Genomic DNA, 24,073 nt, shown 5'->3' with positions numbered 1-24,073 from the left:
TCACCTTGCTTGGTTCTGGTTCTTGGGAACCACAACAAACCAGATCCAGATGAACCTCAGGGGTCAATGCATTAAATAATGCATTAAAAAGAAAAAAGTTTGTTTGTTTTATTTAGGATCCCCATTAGCAACAGCATTAGCTATTCTTCCTGGGGTCCGACATACACACAACACACATGCATTATACATGACAAACAAAACAATAATAGACACAACCCCCTTAGTCACACAATCAATACAGAGGATAACTAAATCACCATCATTCTCAGACATAAATACATAGAAATGAAATTAAAAAAACACCTTCATAACCAATACCTGCCTGAAATGACCTTATCTTAGAATTTTTTTACCACTTTTAACCTTTATTATGATAGGGTTTACACTACCTATAATTCTATTCAACCTTCACTTTGTTCCTTCTAAATGTCAAATCAGCATTCATTAAATTTTAAAAGATATTGTTTCAAACTGAAACCTGCATGAGAAATATGAACTGGTATAGAGTTCCAGCCAACCATGGCTCTGTAAAAAAAAGTTATCTGAATCAAAACCTGTTCTTACCCTTCTTACCCTATGAACCTCCTTTCTGATGTGATTCTTGTATTGTAACCATGGTGAGCAAAATGATAATAGAATCTGTCATACAGTTGTTTCAGTGATGGCTAAATTTGAGAAAACTGCCCAGTTTGGTGGGAAATTGAGTTTTATATTTCAAAGCTGCAGAATTGTGCAAGAGGAGGGGTTCTTGTTTTATTTAAAAGTATTATGGATAATGCAGAACAGGGTGGCAGACAAAACAACAAATCAACAACAACAACAGAAATAGAAGGACAATGCAAAATACATCACAAAACAGTGCCAGTAAATAAATTGCAATACTTAAGGACAGTGACAAGTACCAATAGAGTCATTTAAAAAATGCATTTGTAAGAGCTTTAAAATCAGACAATGACACTAATGTGTTTAGCTTCAGGTCTTTTTGGAAGCTATTCCGAGCAAGTGGGGCAGAACAGCTGAAGACTTTCTTCCCTAGATTGGTCCTTGCACTTGATATGGACAGCAGGATAGCATCATTTGAGCTCAGGCTATAACTACTGATGGCTTTCAAATTGATCAGAGAACAAATGTAAAATGGAAGTTTACCTAATATAGCTTTGTATATGAAGAAGTACCAATGACTAAGCCTCCGCCATGTCAGTGAAGGTAAGCCAGCCTTGGAGTACAGAATGCAATGATGGGTTAGGGGTTTATACTTTGTAACAAATCTCGGTGCACTATGATACGCAGTGTCTAACATATGCAAGAACTGGACAGGAGCATTCATAAACAGAAGATCACCGTAATCCAAAATTGGCAGAGGTGTCCAGTAACAAAGTACAAATACTTTGTTACCTTACTTAAGTAGAAATTTTGGTTATCTATACTTCACTGGAGTAATTATTTTTCAGACAACTTTTTACTTTTACTCCTTACATTTTCAAGCAATTATCTGTACTTTTTACTCCTTACATTTTAAAAACAGCCTTGTTACTCTATTTCATTTCGGCCTTTAAAAAAAAACTATCCAGTTAAATTGCTCCATCCGGATAGAGTGAATTTGGTTGTGGTTGTTTCAGATGTTCTTGTCCAGTTTTGTTCTTACATCCGTTGCCCTCAGATTCCTGCAACTAAACTTGGATGTACATTCCAATAAAGGTTAGGATAAATGATAACATGCCTCTGAAGTTTGACTTTTTGCACCATTACAATACTTATATGCAACTAGTCATCATATCTCCTGCTCTCTGAAACACATGATAATGCTCAATAGTACACATATATGGTTCTTGAATATATTTGCATTAAACTAAGATGCATTCATTTTCAATGGCTTTTGTCCTTAATGGCTTTTTTCCCCCTTACATTACTTTTACTTTTATACTTTAAGTAGTTTTGAAACCAGTACTTTTATACTTTTACTTGAGTAAAAAACTTGAGTTGATACTTCAACTTCTACAGGAGTATTTTTAAACTCTAGTATCTATACTTCTACCTGAGTAATGAATGTGAATACTTTTGACACCTCTGAAAATGATAATAGAATCTGTCATACAGTTGTTTCAGTGATGGCTAAATTTGAGAAAACTTCCCAGTTCTGCTGGGAAATTGAGTTTTATATTTCAAAGCTGTAGAATTGTGCAAGAGGGGCTTGTTGTTTTATTTAAAAGTATTAAGGATAATGCAGTGCAGGGTGTGGGCATAATGGGGATGGAAACTTTGTGATAATGATCTATCAGTGCTGGTTGTGGTTTATGTGGGTGGGCACAACCGATACTGGTGGAGACTCGTGTGGAGAGGGATCCGCTATTGGTCCAAACAGGCGGTGACTGGACCGGGGTGAAAATACTTGAAGGATCTCACGAGAAAATGTGAGATTTTACCGATTATTGTTTACATAGCAAAACATGAGAACCGAACCAAATCGATTCGGGTTCAGCTGAAACGCTCCCGAAACCACTCCGGTTTCTCCCCTTGCAGCCGCTGAGCGGAGCGAACCCGAACTTTAGTGCGGATCGCTGGAAAAGGACCCTAATAACGAAGAAAAGAGGGGGTGAAGCTTTGAAGCTTTAAGACATCATCTTTTTTTTTTTTTTTAACCAGCTGGGGGAAAACACACGCAGATTGTGGGTCTCCATCGAAATCCCACAGCGAGAAAAGAGATGGGGATTCCTTCCTGAGGACGGGAAGGCTGGTTCCGGGGGGGAGCCGAGGAGGGAACCCTCGCCGCTCCAACGGCTCTTTCTCCGGGGACACTTGCCAGGCGACACCGCGGCTGCGGATGCGGCCTAACCGCTGCACACCAAAGGTTCATATTTTTACCACTTTTTCACCGTTTTTCCCCACGCAGTTGCTACTTTATTTAACGGGTATATTTAATAATGAACACAGTGTTAATGAACATTTTCTTTTTTTTTTTATTCTTCTCGAAATAAAATCTAATGTGACATGCTAACTGTTAGCATCGCTGCTGCGCTGAATTATGTTCCGTTTATTGGTAAAATAGCCAACGATTATTCACTTATTTTGTTTTTAAATAGCCATACTGGTTAGTATAACTACACATGATGCTTGAATGTAACTGTGAAGTGATTTTTGAGCACTAAACATGAGTGTTTATCTCAGGTATGTGAGCCATAGGTAGAACACGTGACTTAAACCTTCACAAGGGCCAACAAACTGGGCAATTATTGTCTTATTGTGCCCTTTTCTTTGTTACATAGTGACCTTTTATAACTAGAGTGCTGTGTTTGCCTATAATCATTCCTTTTTTCTTATCATTGTATGTGTTATTTACTGTTTAATTGTGTCTTGCTGCCTTTTAATGTTGATGTAAAGCACTTTTAATTACATTGTGCTGTACAAATAAACTTGCCTTGCCTTTAAAGCCAGGGCGTTATCAAGTGATGCCATGATTTTCCACATCTAGCTTCCAACTTTTGATGTATGTTAACTATCTGTTGTTGGTTATAGTTTTGGGCCAAATTGTGTACTCTGTGCTGTGGTTTTCTTACTAGGTAACTGGTGGTGGCTTGTTGAACATAAATGATAGTGTTAAACATTGTCATGCTTATTGATGACTCAGAACAGGAATTTTCCACATCCATATAGCTAAAAACAGCCATGAGTCATCACCACCAAGGCCTTTTGAAACCGTGATCCCTCGCTGCCGTCTGACTGTTCCAGACTCTTCAAAACCTTCCTTAAACTGTGTTCTCTTCCCCGCAGCCATGATGGAAGAACTGCACAGCTTGGACCCCCGACGGCAGGAGCTGCTGGAGGCTCGCTTTACTGGGGTCGGTGTGGCTAAGGTTTGTGTCGCGGTAGATGGCGTAAAGGTGGCGCACGAAGCACGCTTTCATGTCAAAATACATACTTGGGGGAATCTCTACTCTTCTTTGTTTCACTTTACCTCCAGTATCATTCTACATTTTGGCTCGGACAAGCATTGGCCCCCGCTCCTTTTTCTTTGTCTGTCTCTGGAGAAGGTTGAGCCGTGTCTGTGTTTTTTGGCTGGTGTGGCACGGGCATCTCTCGCTGGCTCACGATGCAGTGGCTGTATATGCAAGTGGTGATGCCTGCCAAAAAGGCCACACAGACGAGACAAGGGTGGTGGGGGGAGGAGGGGGGAGATGAGCAGGAGGAGGAGGAGGAATGAAGGCAGAGGAGGAATGCAGGAATAGTTGTTGACCAGGTCTAAGTGGAGGCAGCATTCAGTCGCCCATCCCCTGTCTTGCTTCGTGGATGGAGCTGTCTTAGTTGAAGGTGATCCTGGAACAGTGAGGAAGCTGAAATCGATGCCAGGAAGAGGCTCTTTGCCAACCATAGGGAGAGCATGGCATGGCTGCTCCCGCAGAGAAGATGGCGTCTCTTGCTAAAGCATCATGCCACAATCACCCCGTATGAGAAGAGATGCTCTGTGTGTGTGTGTGTGTGTGTGTGTGTTTTTGTGTGTGTGTGCACACGTGTGTGTGTTGAGAGTGGAGTAGTGAGAGTGAAGTTTGTCATCAAATGACTGTGAAGAAAAATGGGCTTGTGGTATGAAAGCTCTTCAATGTCACAGAGTAGCTTAGAGGGTTTTTTTTTTTTCCTTTTCTATTTTGACCTTGGTCTGCCTTGTGGCAAAGCTGCCGTAGAAAAATTATCATTTGAAGGCAAAGGGGAAGGACATCTTTTCATGATGGAACAGGTTTGAAGAGTGTGACTTTTAGAACAAAAAAAAACAAGATACTTTTGATGTGAGTTAGGGGCTTAAATAAAACTGCTATCATTTTGTTAAAGCAGAGGATCTTTCTTTGAAGAATAAAAGAATGTTTAAGACCATGGTGAATAGGAGAAAAATGGATGACATTATCTAAAGGTGACAGACGGAGAGAGGAATACATCCCCAGCAGCATGCCTAATGTTCAGCCATTTTAGGAAGGTTCGGTGAGAGAGCGCTAGTGTGCTCTGAATGGATAAGTATCTCTTTCTGATTAGACAGCACATGCTGAATTTTGATGTGGTCCGTTTGATTGACAGGCATCACCGAAGGTAGCAGCATTAGTGCTGATGTCGTGTATCAGCACTAACAGTGGGAAGTTAATAATAGTGATGGTGCAGTATTTAGCCAAGCCTCTGTTTAACCTCATGTTTTCTAACCCTTTTTTTTTCTAATCCTCTTTCAAATGCATGCATTTTAAATGTGCATTAATCGGTGCGTGTCTTCCAGATTTCTTTTTATTTTGGGGGGTAAATTTGTGTTTTAATTGCTCTCTCCTTTCAACAGGGCACCGGTCAGGGTCAAAATGAGTCATCCAATCAAAGTTTATGCAGTGTTGGTTCACTCAGTGACAAAGAGCTGGAGGTTAGTCCCTGTCACGAATAACTTGACATGAAAACAAAAGACACTTCTTTTAAATTTGAAGGTTTTAAATTTCACGAAAATTAACACAAAAAAAACAACATGGTCCTGACTGAGTCTTGAGAATCAAGTAAATCCAGCCTCTAATGAAATATGCCCGTATAGATTCTCAGTTATATTAATTATAATTATAGTATTTTTGAGTTGGATTGAATTGTCCAAAACTAAAAACGACTAAGGTTCAACATCTATTAGCACATTTGTTTACTATTTAAGGAAAAATTCAGATTGAAAGCAATATTTATTACGGTGTCATTATTTAACAAAAATTTATCCAAACAATATAAATAGTGGGAGAGGGATAAAACTAGGTGTATCTTTACTTCTTCCTTGGGTAGAGAGTACAGAGTAAGAAGCAGCCATGTGCTGATAATCAAATGTCAATGATCAAGTGTGAGCACCTCCTTAATCGCAGAGCTTTTGGCAATTTTCTGGTCTCGAGGATTTGTGCGTGTTAACATAATGCCAAGGAAGAAGGAAGTCAGCAGTCGTTATTGATTATCCTTCTTGGAAGAGCTACAAGGCCGCTTCTAAAAGATTTGGAGTTCAGCACTTTAAATGAGAGATTACACAAATCGAAAGCTTGTTTAAGTTGTTCAAACAGAATTGTAAAGAGCAGTGAGACTTTGTGGAAAATATGTACCAGGTTGGAAATATTGCAATAAAAAGAAGACAGAAAAAAACATAAGAGCTTTAAGTTATTGTTGCACATGGTGGTTTTATAACTTATTGAATCATGGCACATGCTTAAGCATCAACTTTTTTATTGAATGCTCTGCATTTAGTTTTAGTTGTTATATGTCATTGTTGTTCATTTGAGGTTGGATTTACTTAATTTTAGGACTTAGCAAGGACAAGCCGATTATTATTTTTGGTTTTGTTTTTAAATTGCATCTTGTTATGCAAAAACCTGAGAATTAAAAGATGGTATGCTTTGTTTTTCACATGATGGAGTTAAGATCATTTTGTGTCAGCCATCTGTCTTTCAGCTTGTAATGAGTATGATGATTCACCGTATTTCCTTGCAGACGCCTGAGAAAAAGGCAAATGACCAGAGAGTGAGAAAACGTAAAGCCGACCACTTCGACAGCCAGGGTAAGATTGCTCCTCTGTTGCGTCGTTTCATCTTGTCTGCCGTGTTACATCCTTTCTCCTGAACTCCCTGCTTCTCTTTTACAGGAAAAGCAGGAGCAAGAGGACATAAAATTAGTGATTATTTTGAGGTGAGTTGAAGAAGGTTATTCAGCTTCTTGCTCCAGCCTGTTCATGTCCTCACGGGGCTTTAGTATCGGTTGCATAACATTTCAGTCACTTTCTAACCTCCTTTGATTGGCCATCTTGGTCTTTCCATTGAACTGCTTTCTTCTTCTTTTACCCTCTTCTTCTTTACGTGCCTGTCAGTTTGCGGGAGGTAGCGGCCCTGGCACCAGCCCTGCCAGGGGAATGCCTCCAGTGGTCCGCTCTTCCCCACAACACTCTCTCTCCAACCCTCCTGTCACGGTGAGCGCCTTTGCTCCATGCTGTTTCTCTGCATTTTAGTCTCTCTGCACTCTTGCCGTTCTCTCCTGCATGTCTACTAACACCAATAGGATGTGTTTGTTTACGCACACGCACTCAACCAAGCACTCACAGGATGTTAGAAAAGATTTTGAATAAACCTGTTGCAGAGGACTTTGGGTGATTTTATTTACCGGTAATTACATTTTTTTTTTTAATGCTTTGGACACCGAGGAGCTGTGCATTTAAGGGCCATTTTAAACCAAACCAGCAGCTGGTTGTTGGGATTTGAGTATCCAACCTCATACTTTTTTTTCCTGATGATTCCACATATTGTTACCAACATCGGTTTAATGGGAGATCACGCTAATTGGCTGTTCTGAACTGAGAATAAACTTTTCACATGAATGTGAAATGCTTGCATGTATAACGTTAATAAAAACATACATGTACAGAAATGTACATCCATATGATATGTTGAAATTGAAATGGATTTTTTTGTTTAACTAATTAACATTCCTAATTGAGATAGAATCCCGGACACTAAAAATGTAGTTATATGATCACTTCATTGTATCCAAATATTGCTTTGTTTATATTTGAGGGATACAGAATATTGAAAATTTTAAGCCATAACTTATAACTAACTTTTTGAGAATGGCCAACAATGATCTTCCTCATTTTTATATTAAACGTCTTCATTTGCATTTGGTGCATCAAGATGAGTTAAGTATCTAAAACAGGGTACACATAAAGATTGTCGGGCTGTTTTTGTCCTAATTTTCCCCCTTTCCCGACCAACTTCCAATTATCTTTAGTCTTCTTAGATTATCCTATCGGATTAGCCTGTGGTCTGAGGTGTGTTGAGGGTGAATTTGTCCCAATAATCAGTCCCGAAACGGGCCAGGGCCGACAATTGCAAGTATTAAACTTGTTTAATATTTCAAACAAGAAATCTTCATATGTGGGGGGACAGGCGAAAATGATTGTGACGTGGAACAGAGTGTAGCCAATCCAGAGAACGAGTGAGCGAACATGATAACAAATGTTGTCGAGCTCGCTCAGGAGACTATAAAGTCCGTGTTCACGCCATCTCCAGGATTTCCTTGTGTACCCCGCTTAAGATGCTGAGATGTGGCTTTTACATTGTTCAAAGCTGAACGAGGTAAAAGACTGCTTGATTCTGTGCAGGGAATTTCTTTCTCCCTTCCAGCAGGAACATTTTATGTCTGAGATTGCAGTTGGATGGCTTCAGTTTGGTGTATCAGCAACTTGCTTCTGATTTACTTTTGGAAAGACTGTTGTAGTGTTAACTCGCCATGTTGGTCCAAGTTTTGATTGATTATTAATGTGTTATTTATTTATTTTTTTTTAACCTTAACACACCCTGAGAATGTGAAAACGTTTTATGGGATAAACGTTTGTTCCCACCAGGTCCAGCAGGGAAGTCCCTCCTCCATGTGCTCGGTCAACGCAGAGCTCTCCTCCAGTTCAATGAAGCCCGTTCCTCTTCACGTGTTCCACAAAGCCACGCAGGTACTTGACGACACTATTCAGGGGTGACTGCCTGTTTGTTTGATTAAAATAGGTTGTTATGTTGTTGGCATTTAAACCAAAATATCACAAGAATCATCTAAAATATTTAAGAAATGATAAGATAGGACTCCTTGTACTAAAATTGTCAGGGATGCAGAATGTTCCACAATTAACAAACACTTTTGTGCTCACTGTACCTCTTTAGTCTGACCTTACTATAGAGAAACTAACAGCAATGGAGAACAACAAGAACTCCGACCTGGAGAAGAAGGAGGGCCGAATAGACGATTTGCTGCGGGTACTAATCTCATTACATTTCATCCCTGCTGGTCTGCTTGCCTTTTTCAGTGTTTTAAGACTATTTTTCACTCAAGGCATGTGTGGGATGAGAATTCCCTCTATATGTATTTCTAATATGTTACAAATTAGCAAATGCATTTCCCCTGACATTTTCCTGCTTTAAATTTGTATGTTTTCCTACAGGCAAACTGTGATCTCAGAAGACAAATCGATGAACAGCAGAGGATGCTGGAGCGATATAAAGAACGTTTAAATAAGTGTGTCACTATGTCCAAGAAGCTCCTGATAGAAAAAGTACGTCCGTCTTGTACACCGTTGACTTCTTTTATTTTTAAGGGTTCACGTGATAAAAATGATAACTTTCTGTGCATTAGAGCATGTTCTTGGGTGTTTAAAGCCACTTAAGATGAAAAACTAACAAAACACAAGCCTGTCACTTTTTTTGGTGCAAACTTGGGTGTAAAAATTAAGTGAGGCAGTTTTCAAGGTTCTGTTAAATCACAGACCCAGCTGAGAGTAAAATTGTCCCATTTCTCCAAAACTCTCTTTCTGTACCAAACATCACATCATGCTGCATTTTCTGTTACTTGGAAGTGGATTGCGCAAAGTTCTGTTTTCAAAAGAAGCACTCTGGGTGAAAGAGAGGGGTGGAGAGTCGTGGAAATGCTAGAAAATGGAGAAGAACTTAAAAAAAAAAATCTGAACAATGTGGGTTATTGTGTTGAGCCATTAAGTCTAATTTGATGCATCTCTTTCTCTTCCCATCAGTCCAAACAGGAGAAGATGGCGTGCCGGGATAAAAGTATGCAGGACAGGCTTCGACTAGGCCACTTTACCACAGTTAGACATGGAGCATCTTTCACGGAGCAGTGGACGGATGGATACGCCTTCCAAAATCTTATCAAGTGAGTTGAATTTTCTTGTTTTGGTTATAAACTTAACATTTCCCTTTCACTGTTTCTTTACTGTGATTTTTAAGCTTAAGTCATATGCTGTAAAATACATTTGATAAGGTGGTTTTTTAAAAGGGTCAACTATTTTCTGTAAAAGTACGTTCTTCTAGATCAGTGGGGCTGAGGAGGCACGTCTGTGTGAGAGAGGAAATGAGGATAAGATAAATAAAATGAGTTAAAAAGCCAGATCATTTACGGACAAATGATTCTGCTGAATCTGATTTCAGATCAGACTGATAGTGAATAACAGTCGTGAAGAAATACCCTCTTTTTGAGAGATATTGTGAAATTATCCTACACTTCCAACTATTTAGATCGAAATTGTCGTACGTTTAGCATCACTGGTCGTCAAAGTGGCTCCCGAGGGCGAGATGTTCCCCTGCTCTACCACACCTGACTCAAATCAGCGGATCATGGACAGGCTTGCTTAGACTTTGATGACAAGCTGATGCTGATCCATTCATTTGAATCAGGAGTGTGTCGGAGCTGAGCAACATCTAAAACAGGGGTCACCAACCCTGGTCCTCGAGGGCCGGTGTCCTGCATGCTTTACATGTTTCCCTGCTTTAACACACCTGATTCTAATTAATCATCGTCATCAGCTTGTCATCCAGGGCTGCACAATTCTGTTAATGACACAGTCACTTGTATCATGGTGCAATGAAGCAGGGAAACATGTAAAACCTGCAGGGACACCGGCCCTCGAGGACCAGGATTGGTGACCCCTGATCTAAAACATGCAGGACAGTGGGCTCCAAGGACCACGGTTGAAGAACAGTGTCTTAGATCAAGTAGGAAAGGGGTTCTTAAATGTACAAGTGCTTACGATTGATCTGTTGTTGGATTCCAGACAACAAGAGAGGATCAACTCTCAACGAGAGGACATTGAAAGGCAGAGGAAGCTGCTGGCCAAACGCAAGCCGCCTTCCATGGCCCAGACTCCACCACCAAGCCTGGAGCAAAACAAACGCAAAACCAAGACCAATGGAGCAGAAAGCGAAGCGTACAATACTATATTTATTCACCTTCTCTTTAATATCAGCCATTCCCCCTGTGCAATGGACAATCTTGAAGTTGTGCTTACATTTGTTTTGTTTTTTTCTTTAACAGATTATCACAGGCAGAGTATCACGAGCAGGAGGAAATCTTTAAACTGAGACTGGGACATCTCAAGAAGGTAAGTCCTGACTTATTTATGGATGTCACCATAGTATTATGGCTCTTCTTTGTTTTGTGCTTAGCTCATATCTTTGTATTTTTTGTAGGAGGAGGCTGAGATCCAGGCAGAGTTGGAGAGATTGGAGCGAGTACGAAACCTACACATACGTGAGCTGAAAAGGATCCACAACGAGGATAATTCCCAGTACGAGTTTTCACTTTTCAGACCCGAAATACGTAACCTTCCTGCATTCCTGTTCAAGTCATGTCTTTGGGTCATTCATGCGAGTCATCTTTTACTTTAGTGCTTCTCACAGCTTCATTCAGAAGTGATTAATCTAGGTCAGGGGTGTCCAAAGACAGTCCTTGAGGGCCGCAGTCCTGCATGTTTTAGATGTGTCCCTTTTTTTTATCAAACCGTTATACAAGGAGCTTGGTCATCAACAGAACTATCCAAACATTGATGACAAGGTGGTGACAACAACCATTAATTAGAATCAGGTGTGTTGATGCAGGGAAACAACTAATACATGCAGGATCGCGGCCCTCGAGGACCGACTTTGGACACCCCTGATCTAGATGATGCATCCAAATGACATTTTATGGTAAACACGGTCAATTTCCGTGCTTATGGATGATTGGTTTTGTCTTGGTGCTAGATTAGTATTTTCAGTGTACAGGTAATTAGTCATGTTCAGTTTGAAAGAAGAGTGGAGAAGAAATCCTGGTTCAAAAGAACTTCGAGAAAACCAATATTTGATGGTGAATAATTGATAAAACTAAATGAAATGTAACTTGATGCCAGCAGCAGTTCTGAGATTGGTCAGTTTTTTTGTTTTGTTTTTTTGTTTGCTTTATTTTATCTTTAAATGACAGACGTTATTGTCCCATCGCTGCCCTTGGTTTTGTGCTAATCTAGGCACATAACCAAGAAGAATCGTATCACTATGATGACATTCAGATTATTATTATTATTATTATTATTATTATTATTATTATATATATTTTTTTATTAAACAAGTGAAATAGATCTTATGCATGTCCTTGATATAATAAGTTAACATACTTTTTTTCTCCCCCCCTCTCTTCATAGATTCAAAGATCACCCTACGCTAAATGACAGATACTTGCTGCTCCATTTACTTGGGCGGGGAGGTTTCAGTGAAGTTTACAAGGTGAGAGGGAAAACCACAATTTTATACCTGGGGTTGTAAATGTGTCGGTCAAGTGGTATTGTTTTTTTTGTTGTTGTTGTTTTCCCCCTCCTGGTAGATTATGTAGCATTACAAGTCTGTTTTTATACAGTTTCTCAACAGGGTTTTTCTCCTTGTACATGTCATGGGTGTTTATTCTAATTTATTAGAAATGTTGAGTACAGAAATAGTGGTCTATAAAATATTGAGAACAAATTAATTCAGTTTTCACCTTGACATTAGTCTTTAGCTGTTTTCATAGCTGGCATTGAATAAAATTGGCATTAGCATTTTGAATGAAAGGGTGTGCCAGAATGTGAGAGTAATCGCCTTAAAATTTAAGAATGAAGATATTTTATGTGAAGCTTTAAAAGAAAAACAAAGCAATAGGAAGTTTCTTTCTAACAGAAGATTTTTATTTTCCAGGCTTTTGACTTAACAGAGCAAAGGTATGTTGCAGTAAAAATCCACCAATTAAACAAGAACTGGAGGGACGAGAAGAAAGAAAATTATCACAAGTGAGTGTTTGTTTTTTATTTTTTAAGACAGTAGCTATGTATTCTACAGTTGGGTCAAACTAAAGTTGTAGTAAACAGTCATATGAATGTGATATTTATATTTTAAGTCAATGGTGTAAACATTTTTATTTCAGACATGCGTGCAGAGAATATAGAATCCATAAAGAGCTGGACCATCCACGAATAGTTAAACTCTATGACTACTTTTCACTCGACACTGACTCGTAAGTAACCGTGTCTGTGTGTAATCCTGTGAAATGACTATTGGGTGTTTTATTTATTTTTTCTGCTGCCTTATTGTTTTTCCTTGGATGTAAAAACAAGTTTGATGAAGTACCTGAAACAGCTCGTCCTTGTTTTGAGCAGGTTCTGCACAGTCCTGGAGTACTGCGAGGGCAACGACCTGGACTTCTACCTGAAGCAGCACAAGCTCATGTCGGAGAAAGAGGGACGTTCCATCATCATGCAGATAGTCAACGCCCTCAAGTACCTGAACGAGATCAGACCGCCCATTATCCACTATGACCTTAAACCCGGTAACACTTCATTTCAGTTTGGCTTTTAGTCCTGAGGGTTTTTGCACTTTTCCACCCACTGAGCAGGTCATCATGTTGATGCTTTAGTTAAGTGTAGTTTTTTTTATATGTGGTTCACGGGGGTTCGCATCAGTAGTCATTCTTTCTAACTATTCGTTGTTTATTTATTCATTTTTTTGAGTTTTAGTCTGTGTAAATAATTTCAACACAACGAAGCTGATAAGACATTTGAAAGTTCTTCACACGGACTATATTGAGTTTTCAAAGTTGGCTGCAGCAGAAAAAAGGGAGAGGAAAAAAAAGGAGCGCGCGCAACGGCACTAACTCAGCTGTAACACCTGTAACAGAGACTTATAAACGACAGGAAGAAAAATAAAGATCTACATCGTAAGGTAATGCATTCATATGCTTTGCTCATCAGCCGCTTTCTGTTGTAGAAGAGATCGGTTTAAACACGTTTGCAGCTTGGATCTGCGGTGCGCGCTGCCGCGTCATAAATATTTCACTGATGAAATCCTTTCGGAGTTTTACCAAACTATATACAGTCCAAAGCCTCATGCAGGACGACAGTCGTGTCAGTCGCTTCACGAGTGACATTTAGAGCTCTAGTGTGAAGAGTTTTGCTTCACTCAGAGAGTTGAAGAGTTAGTTTCCACACACGCGGCGGATGCTACCGCTAAAGCTTTCTCAAAGCTTAATAATTCATAATTCATTTTTATTTTAAGATTTAATTCCTCTTTCCACAGGAAAACTAAGGTTTATAGTTTACAACTTGTATCAACTTTTAGAGAGTGACATGTCTGCTGTTGTCTGTGTTGCTGCACATGTACATAATTATTACCACAGGAAAGCTGAAGCCACTAAACTACACTTACTCTTTATAAGCAGAGTTTACACCTAATCTCCTAATTTTTATACCTAATAATACAATGTCAGTGTTGTGTACATGAGACAACAATATTGACGAATTTATGGATTTCACGCTGTGATCGGTGATCGGCAAAATCGGGATCGGTGAAAAATCCTGATCGGTGCATCTCTATTGGATTTGTTTATTCATTCATTAATTGAGTTTTTGTCTGTGATCTTGTGCTCAGTGTTCAATATCTCACTTAACTAAAACAACAACACTAGAATTAATCTTAAGGAGAAGATTAAATGCCTTTTCATTTATTTTGGCTCTTTTGTGTCCTCCTTCAGGTAACATCCTGCTTGTTAACGGCACTGCCTGTGGAGAAATTAAGATCACAGACTTTGGCTTGTCCAAGATCATGGATGACGACAGCTACAACTCAGTGGACGGGATGGAGCTGACTTCGCAGGGGGCAGGAACATACTGGTAAGAGCTGCATTTGAACTAATGCCCTGAGTGTGTTCACTGGCAATGTTGGTTGGAAAAGTACAGAACTGGGGAGAGAGTAGGAATACATGACGGCTGGATGCTGGTAACTGAGCAGCAGCATCAAAAATAGATGAAGGGGCAAGGGATTATAGATTAATAACTAAAAAAAATACACTTATTAATACACAACACAGTTGTGGCTAATAAATAATGCTTTACACAATATCTCACCCCTGATTGCCTTACATGTAGCACTTTTAAAAAGTAGCAGCTGGTGCACAATGTTAATTTCAATCCTATTTATACTTGTGTGTTGACTGATCTAAAATGGGGGTGGAAAAAAGTGTTTCCCATATAAACCTTGTTACTTTTTAGAAGATTAACATTATGGGTTTTATGGATTTTATACCTGATATTGATCATCTTTTCTTTGAAAGGTACCTCCCCCCTGAGTGTTTCGTGGTGGGTAAGGAGCCACCAAAAATCTCCAACAAAGTAGACGTGTGGTCTGTGGGAGTTATTTTCTACCAGTGTTTGTACGGCCGCAAGGTGGGTGATGGCACCGAATAAAAGTCTTGTAATAAGGCATGAAACATAAAAAGTTTTTGTGAAAGTAGATGAATACATTTTGCTCATATCTGACTAGAACTGGTTGTATCTAATGTAATTAATGACTTTTATTTCATCAGCTTTGAATAATAAACTGGATTTATTTCATGTTCTCTTTTTTTCTGCAGCCCTTTGGCCACAACCAGTCCCAGCAGGACATCCTGCAGGAGAACACAATTCTGAAGGCCACGGATGTTCAGTTTCCTCCTAAACCTGTAGTCACACCTGAAGCTAAGGTATTGGACCCCACAGTGACTGCGTTTACATGCGGTCAATAACCCTTTTAAAACCCCAATAATAGCAATAACCCGGTTGCGCACGGCAATGCAAACACCAATAACCCCTTTGAATAACCCAAATTTGCTCATTCGGGTTTTTAAAAACCCGAATATGACCCCTGGTTTACTCCTTTTAAAACCCGAATATTCGGTCATGTAAACGCCAAACGGAATATCCCGATCAAAAGGAATATGAATTTGTTTTCTGCGCATGCTCTTTTCGCAAGGAATCTTGGTTTTTTGAGTCCAGGAAGTTCTTATAAACATGGAGAAACACAAGACCACGCCACACTTTTGGAGTGAGGAGGAGACTAATCATTTTATAAATGTATTGAAGGATATGAACATTTTGGCATTTGTAGACAGTAGAAAGATTTACAAGAAGGTGAACGAAAAGTTGCGCGAAGCAGCATTTGTTTTGAATTTGGATACAGGAAGAGGAAGTGGAAATGACGGTAATTGCGTCATGATGTTCTCCGCGCGTCGCTGTTTTGATCCAGATATCCCAAATGATTAATTACCATGTATATAGGGATAACCCTGTTTGCTCACGCATGTAAATAGAATATTCTGAATGTTTCAGTAACCGGAATATTAGCAATAACCTGAATTTTGACTGCATGTAAACGTAGTCATTGCTTCTTCTGCGTTTCTTTAAACGCTCATATACGTACTTCAAGATGTTGTTTTCTCAGTCTCACTGTCGCCGTCTCATCCTTTTCTCTTCCAAGGCCTTTATAAGGCGCTGTCTAGTCTACCGTAAGGAGGACCGCATCGATGTGCACCAGCTGGCCAGCGATCCCTTCCTAATGCCCCACATCCGCAAGTCAGTGGCCTCGTCCAGCAGCGCAGGGATGGCCATGGCCTCCACATCCAGCTCCTCCAACAGCAGCGCTTCAAACTGAGACCACACGCCGAAGTGACTGACTAAATACATTGAAAGGGTGGGATGGGGCGGGGCCGCCGTCACGCCGCCTCCCCTCTCCCAGCTCCATCCCACCACGCCAGGAAGAGCTCAAGGGAAAGTGGTCAGATGGCAGCGAGGGGTGGGTGAGAAGTCGAGGGTTGGGAAGGAGACGGTGGCCCTCCGTCCCGCTGATGCCCATCCACCCCGGCCCAGCTGGCCTGCTTTCTCAAAAGAGTGCCATTGTTCCGGGGGTCAAAGCCCTGGACCACTCGCATTACGAAGGGAGGGGTGGGAGGGGCAAAGTTTTGGCACAATGTTGATGAAAAGTGGCGTTCAGTGTTTCAGATTTTAATTTTTTTTTTTGGTTCTTTTTCTGCTTCAAAAAAAAAAAAAGAGAAAATAAAATGAAGTATAAAACTGCTTCAGCTTGGCCAGATGGAAGGGACTGGGGAAAGCCTCATACTCGTACGCGCACTCAGACACACACCCATGCATGAGCCATTTGGGTCCAAGTTAGTCAGAACTCCCCGAGCTCAAACATGTTTGTTCGTTCTCATCTTTGAAGCTAAGAGAGAGGGCTAGTTTGGTCTGGTATTGTACTGAACCCTAAACACCTACGGCACAATTTCATCCAGCTTGATGTTCTGGAACTGCACCGTTTAAATTCCACCTCCCCCCCCACATAGTTTGTGACGAGGAGGGACCGAAGTAACCATCTCATCCAGCCCCCTCCTTCCCCCCCGTCCTCGTCCAACTCCTGTGACCAAAGCTTTTAACTTCCAGCTGGTGGCGGTGTTCCACCTCAGTTTTTATAATGAACGGTTTTAGAGTTGTTATACTTGACATGGAGTGGGAGCTGCTGAGAAATGACCCATTTTTCAAAAAAGAAAACACAAAAAAGACAAAAAAAAACTGTTCAATTTCACCAGTCTTTGGGGACTCTGTTGTTTTCAAGTTGCCTTTAATTAGAATTGTTACTGTTTTGATTGCCCCCTCCTACTTCCCTGTCCATAAACACACATATTTATTTAGCTATGTTTGAATTTATTTTTGGCCAATAAAATGCAAGGGACTGGTTTACATAAAAGTACTGTTGGGGGAGTTTGGGCTTTAGCAGAAAGTCACATAAACCATTAAATACTATTGGTTAAAATGTGTTTGTTGGCCTGGGCTCATTGTGACTGGATTTTGCGTCACCGTTTGTTTTTTCTTTGATTTACAGTGCAGCTGAAAATGTATTCATGAGCGTTTTGTCTGTACTTGGCAGTTTATTGTGTTTTTCTTCATATATTTGATTTCACTAAAGATAAATCAAGTATATACATATAAAATCTATTTTTTTCAACAGAGGACTCTCATTCAGGCCAACGTAGCTGCAGCTAGTTTGTATTGTTCATATCCAAAAACCAGGTATATTCTTTGCTTAAATGAATGAAATAAATTGTAAGTGGTCAGAAAACAGACTTTAAATGCAGACTGTAATGTCACAATGACGGTAGTCTTACTGGAGAAAGCTTCACGGGGGAGCACGGTGATGCTGGCTTTCACAGTCAAATAGGTAAAAAACATCTTCAAATGGCGTCTCATGTTCATAAGCCTAGTTTAAGTATTCAGTCTCTATTATTTTATTCTCCAGGATAAGGTAAAGAACAATACTAATGCAGCTGATATATTTAAAGCGTGATTCAGGTCCTTATTGTCATAGTAGAGCCTCATGCTAAACATTTGCGTTTATGACTTTGGTTTGAGCATTAAAACAAATGTTCTGTAGGTGTTAATGAAATGGCACACCAAAGTCTTGTTTCTAAGAGCTAAGCAAAAATTTTTACAAAAGTTGCATCCCAAATGTATAATTTCATAACTATCGATTTTTTTTAAAATTAACTACACAAACAAAAGCTGCCCCCCCCCCCTTTTAAAAAAAAAAGGGATAAATCACAAAAGCGTATATGTTGGTTACTTGCATGAGGTGTGTTTAAGCACATAACAGGTTATTAATCAGAAAATGACCAAAAAAAGTTATTTTTATCTTTTAGTGTCAACTGAAAATGTTTTAATTGTGTACAATAACAAAGCTCTGCAAAAGTTATGTGCCATCCTAAAGAAATATATATTTCTAAGGACACCCTGAGGGAGCCTGTGTATTGTAGACTACAGCTAAATTAAAAACCGTAGCACAGCAGGTACGTACTGTATATATGTCGTATGGTGGCATGGGCATCATGTTTTAATTCATGAACGGATGCTGATGAAGTCGGATCTGTTTCCAGCCGCTTTCATCTTACCCGTCTACTCTCTTCTACATCTTCCTCTCTCACCACTACGACTCCTCTTTGGTCTTTCTTTTTTTTCTTCTCCTGCCCGGGAGCTCCACCTCCAGCTCCACCTCCAGCATCCTCTGACCAATGTGTTCACATTCCCTCCTCTTTATGTGCCTAAACCATCTCAACCTTCTCTTAACCTGTTTAATCCAGGGGAAACTGCATAGTTTAAATTTAGACAAATTCTTCAATTTGACCTATTTACATGCATAAGAAAATAAGAAAAATGCTAACGTGTAACATTATAACTGGGTAGCAAGTGTGTTTAGGACCTTTGATACATAAAGGTAGCATGGCAATGCATACTGAAGGAAATAATGCAATTCCTGCATTTCAGTCTAATTAAATAGTGTTTGAACGTACAAAATAAGGACTAACAATGTTTAAAAGAAAGAAAACATTCACATTGTGACGGTAGCTTAGATCAAGGCCAGAAGATGTGTGTACACCATTACTCAGTAAGCATTTACTCTACCTCAAATAGTGCAAAAAGTATAAGGGCAGCGCATATTTTATGGCGTAATTAGCAAAAAAAAATCTAAATAATTAATACTCTCATGAACCAGTTTCAGTAAATTTGGTTCACACAACATAGGAGCAAGGCATGAAGAAATGCTCATCGCCTAATTGGTTGGATTTCACTCTGAAAAGTCTTGAAGCACTCAATGTTGCATGATACATCCCACTTCTTGCCTTCACACACAGTACGCTTATGGCACCGTCTGCATCTTTGGTCATGTTTTTCCATGCCGACAGGACAGTGATGTTTACCAGACACCTCTTGTGGAATCTTGAGGATTCCCAATTGCAGATCTGCCTTGCAACAGTAAGCTCCCTCAGAGTGGGAGGAGGCTTCTGCAGGAACAAATCACCAGGGTTAGGTCATATTTAATTCCCAATTGCAGCTCTTCTGCCAGGTTGTTTTTCTTAAATACAGTAGATCCAGGGACAAAACCCATTGAGAGGTCAGGAGGTCATAATCACTGCCAACAGCATCGCTGAAGAATAGCCAGATATTCACTACTGCACGATGAAGGAACCAACCCAGGACTGGCCACCGCCACTGCTCTGACCTTAGTGTAGATCTATATCTTGACAAAGCAAGATCATGCGAATCCAGGTCACAGGTTGTGGTTGTACGCAAGGAAACTTGTAAGCTGTTGTTTTTTATGGCTCCACTTGGTAATCTTGTTTGGTCAGTTCATCAATGACACTAAGTCATGTGAAAAGGTTATCATGCAGAAATGTGAATCCTGAGGTACCATAGCCAGACCAAGGACTACACTTGGGCCAGTTTTAGGCAGATGTGTGTGGACTCTACAATACTTTGAATTGTGTACATTGTGTGTGAAGCAAGGCTCCACGTACCTAAACCAGATTGGTTTGCTCCTGATAACTGCTTGCAGCCATGATTGCCAAAATAAGGTATTGTGCTTTCATGAGTTGATAGCTGTTTCGAGTATGGCATCATTTTCTAGGAGTCATTTTGTGCACATTGCTTTCTAGAAAGGGTCATCTGTGGCCTTTGAGATATATCTACCAGAGGAATTGAGGCCAATTACATCGTCAAAGCGGTTCCTTTTCATTGTATTTGAGATGGCTTCATTGTAGACGAGTACATGTGCCTCCGCAGCACAGAACAGTACCATTAAAAGTCAGAAAATCCTCCATACTTAGATCAAGAGCGTCCCCTTTCGTTTGCATTAAAGACGTACGTTACATCTCAACACTAAGTTCCCTCAGAGTCAAAGGATGCTTCACCAAGAATAAAGTAACAGGCTCAGGTCATGTTTGTTTTACATAATCTGCTGCAGCTGGGCCTTTGGTCCCAAAATCTGCTGTATTAGATGTGGCTGGTGTGATGTGGCCAATGACTGGATCTTTTTCTAGCAGCGGGAATAACTGATGTAGCACACATCCCTTTGGAATTCTTCAAGAAGATTGTCAGGGCTTCCAAAGGAGATCTTAACATCTTCAACTGGACCTGCTCCAGCTGTCGGTGCTGTCACGGGTCGCTCCGGACGCTCTTTTCCCGCCGCACCGACCCCGTCTGTCCGTTGCTCTGCACGCTTCAGGCCATGTAAGAGTCACACCTAAAATCAGCCAAGAAAAGTCATTTCTCTGTGAGAACTGTAAACAAATCGCATTCTCTTTCATGTGGTTTCCTTTCTCTCTTTTCTTGTTTGTGACATCAGCTGTGTGGATGGAGAGCAACACTTCAAAGAGGTGATATTGGGTTGGGACATGTTTCTGTGCTTGAGGGCATTTCCATTAACTGCCAGTTTCAAAACTCTGACATCCCACAACCTCGTCACTGCAATTGGAGCATCGTAGGACTGGATTTATTGCCATGTTGTTGGTCGTTTAGGTTCGCCGGGTAGTGAGACGTTACATCTCCAGATAAGAGTAGATGATGAGATTAAAATCAAAGGGAAACATTGATGAGGCAAACATGGTGCAGCTTGCTGAGATTTCACTGCAGCAACTCAAAGCGGTGCTCAGTAGTTTGTGTGCTTGTGTGCATACCTCACAACATCAGGGTGTCAAAATAGGATCCGTCATCGTACTCTCACCGCATGAGGTCTGCCATTGTTCTGCAACGGGAGGTGAAACAGCTCTCGTCATCTGAGAGAAACAGAGCACCAGTGATGGTGGATCTGCCGATTATGGTGTTCTGCGGAAAATGTTCGAGTCGATTTCCCCAGCACTGGTCATAGCGCAGGGCCCACTGGAGGAAGATTAGCCCTGAGGCACACCTCATGAAGGCTGTTTCCGATTATTCCATCAGAGATCTTCACTCCAGTGTCCTGCTGGAGGTCATTTCGTAGGTCTCTGGCAGCGCTCATCCTGCTGATCCTCGCACAAAGGAGCAGACTTGGGTCCTGCTAACGAGTTAAGGAGTTTCTCCAGCCCTTTGCAGCTCTGCTAGAGTACCGGCTCGTCTCCTGGAATCTCCTCCATGCTCTTGACACTGTGCTGGGCGGCACAGCAAAGCTTCAGGCAGCGGCAGGTATTGATGTGCCATCCTGGTCGAGTTGGACTCTGGCCTCTGCGACCTCTGCAGGGTCCTGATATCGGCCCGTGCCACTAGTGGTGACACTGACCCAAACCAAATGCAAGACAAGGGGAAACTGTTGGAAAAGATGAGGCGGGGAAAATGTTAATGGCCTCCACTTGTTAAACCACTTCTATTTTGGGAGGTCAGCCCATGAGTACACCCCTCCCATTTCTTACCCATTTCAATTAGACCCCCAAAAATAGAGAACAGGCCCTGCTCACTAATAAAAAATGAAAACAATAGGCCAAATATTGCTTTTGAATTTGTTTACTTCATTCATAAAGTTTTATTTAGGCAAGGCCTTTATTTGTATAGCACAATTCAACACAAGGTAATTCAACATGTTTTACATCAACATTAAAAGCGGCAAGACACAATTAAACAGTAAATACAAATAAAATGAAATAAAATGATAAGAAAAGAGTTAAAATAATAAAAAGCACAACTTGTTAAAAAGTACAGCAGGTAAGTATTTAATTTAAGAGTACGCTTCAGTAAACGGTAATGTTTTTAGGCCTGATTTAAGGGAGCTGACAGTTGGAGCAGACCTCAGGTCTACAGGAAGTTTGTTCCACCGGTGAGGAGCAGAATAACTGAACGCTGCCTCACCTTGCTTGGTTCTGGTTCTTGAGACACAACAAACCAGATCCAGATGAACCTCAGGGGTCCTTCAGTACTTTGTAGACCAGCAGTAAGATTTTTAACTCTATCCTTTGACTCACTGGAAGCCAGTGTAGTGATTTAATGACCGGTGTGATGTGGTCCAGTTTCCTGGTGTTTGTAAGGACTCTGGCGGCAGCGTTTTGGATCAGCTGCAGCTGCCTGATTGATTTCTTGTTAAGGCCTGTAAAGATGCCATTGCAATAATCCAACCTACTGAAAATTAATGCATGAATAAGTTTTTCCATGACTTGTTTGGACAGAAACCCCTTAATTCTAGCTATTTAATATATTAATGATCAAAACTGAATGGATGAATGAATGAATGTAAGCTTTATTCCGAACATGAGAAAACATAAAAACAACACACAAGTCAAAATAGTCAAAACAACAAAAAAAATAAAACAATGTTACCATGTCCGAAAAGGAGTAGAAAGAAGCATGTGCTTATTTAATCCTACCCTTTCTCCCTTCTCAGTAATGAACAATCCTCAGTTGATTCTTAACAGTCTTAACACATATTCACAAACTACTGCATTGTGTACCAACACCTCATGAAATATACATAGTTACATATACATTACATATGTACATATTTACAAACAAAGAGAATAAATAATGTAATTAAACAAGTGACTAAATGATCTGTGGAAACACCGCTGATTGTCAAAGCCCTTCATCCTCTTGTATCCTGTGAAAACCATCTTTTCGTACCGCTGTTTGAACCGGCTCATGCTTGGACATTGCTTGAGCTCCAACTGTTCCAAAACTCCACTCCACATATGGAAATGGTAAATGTCTTTAGTGTTGTGCTGACACAAACATGTTTTAAATTGTTCTCCCCTCTCAAATTATCCCAATGTCTGTTAAAAAACATTTTTTGAATATTTCCAGGAAGCATGTTGTTTTTTGCTTTGTACATAGTTTGTGCTGTTTGAAAGTGAACCAGATCAGTACATTTTAATGTTTTGGATTTTAAGAAGAGTGAATTTGTGTTTTAAAGCAGCACAATGTAACTTTTCCACCTTAATATAATATTTCCAGAGTCATTGTGATGGTACATCAACTTCCAACAGGTTTAATGACACCTCTGTCATGGTCTGAGGGGTCTGTGTCGCCTTCACTGGCACTATGTAACTTGTGGCGCTTTTGCACTAGTCCCGCCTCCGCCCGGCTCGGCTCGGTGCGGCCCCGTCTTGCGCGTTTGCACTAGGGGCTGAGACGGGTAGAGCCACTCCAAGCCGATACTTTTTCTGTAACCATTCTGGCGAGGTTCTTTGCGGGCTGAGCCAGGACTATTTATGACATCATCACCCTCCTCGCCACTGATTGGTCGGGGGGCGGGGCCGGCAGACGTTTGAATCAGGAAGCGGGAGTCAGCGCGAGAGCGACCCGCGGCTCGCGGCGATTTTATTATAAAGCGCAAAACGTCTGTTTGGTGATCCAACTCTGAGGTGCAGATGTTCATAAACCTGGTGACTGACGAGAGAATTAAAAAAGGGATGTAGACGGGCTGTTTTACTCTCAGCCGCTCGCGGCTCCAAGTGATTTCTCATCAGCGCCGACATGAACAAAGGTGTTGCGCAATCGAGTACATCACAGCAGCTTCACCCCAACCTGCCCACTTCTCCCCTGGCTGTGGAAAAACAAACGGGTAGAGGCGGGTAGAGGCGTGACGAGCCGAGTCGGGCCGAGTAAGTCCTAGTGCAAAAGTGCCATTGGAGGTGCATAGGAACTAGGGCTGGGCGATTTTGGACAAAAATA

The 24,073-nt window shown here is 40.7% G+C and overlaps 1 protein-coding gene across 3 annotated transcripts; it reads left to right on the top strand.

The window, feature by feature from the left end:
• The first annotated feature begins 2,325 nt into the window (after positions 1–2,325).
• tlk2 (tousled-like kinase 2) lies at positions 2,326–17,577 on the top strand. 3 transcript variants are annotated; one of them, XM_061711433.1, is made up of 22 exons: positions 2,336–2,411; positions 2,644–2,848; positions 3,769–3,851; positions 5,309–5,386; positions 6,472–6,538; positions 6,623–6,666; positions 6,845–6,943; positions 8,375–8,476; positions 8,682–8,774; positions 8,960–9,070; positions 9,545–9,681; positions 10,580–10,732; positions 10,840–10,906; positions 10,995–11,092; positions 11,981–12,062; positions 12,507–12,598; positions 12,733–12,822; positions 12,965–13,134; positions 14,335–14,473; positions 14,914–15,025; positions 15,214–15,321; positions 16,095–17,577. In XM_061711433.1, exons 3-22 carry the CDS (start codon positions 3,771–3,773, stop codon positions 16,266–16,268), a joined length of 2,097 nt encoding a protein of 698 aa, XP_061567417.1. In that variant the 5' UTR covers positions 2,336–2,411; positions 2,644–2,848; positions 3,769–3,770; the 3' UTR covers positions 16,269–17,577. The 3 variants fall into 3 exon arrangements, with proteins under 3 accessions (XP_061567416.1, XP_061567418.1, XP_061567417.1); XM_061711432.1 differs by having other exon boundaries at positions 2,326–2,848; XM_061711434.1 differs by lacking the exon at positions 6,845–6,943 and having other exon boundaries at positions 2,326–2,848; positions 16,095–17,576.
• Positions 17,578–24,073: the final 6,496 nt, after the last annotated feature.

This window comes from Cololabis saira, chromosome 21 (assembly GCF_033807715.1).
Source record: "Cololabis saira isolate AMF1-May2022 chromosome 21, fColSai1.1, whole genome shotgun sequence".
In the NCBI taxonomy this organism is placed as follows: Eukaryota; Metazoa; Chordata; class Actinopteri; order Beloniformes; family Belonidae; genus Cololabis; species Cololabis saira.
The sequence above is the reverse complement of the archived record's forward strand: the minus strand, read 5'-3'. Positions and strand labels throughout refer to the sequence as shown.

What these genes read in the sequence shown, in the direction of transcription:
- tlk2 (XM_061711432.1), top strand. Translation starts at nt 3,771, where the DNA reads ATGATGGAAGAACTGCACAGCTTGGACCCCCGACGGCAGGAGCTGCTG. An exon ending in CGACCACTTCGACAGCCAGG is followed by an intron (nt 6,539 to 6,622) that starts GTAAGATTGCTC and finishes TCTCTTTTACAG; the next exon opens with GAAAAGCAGGAGCAAGAGGA. An exon ending in AAATTAGTGATTATTTTGAG is followed by an intron (nt 6,667 to 6,844) that starts GTGAGTTGAAGA and finishes CGTGCCTGTCAG; the next exon opens with TTTGCGGGAGGTAGCGGCCC.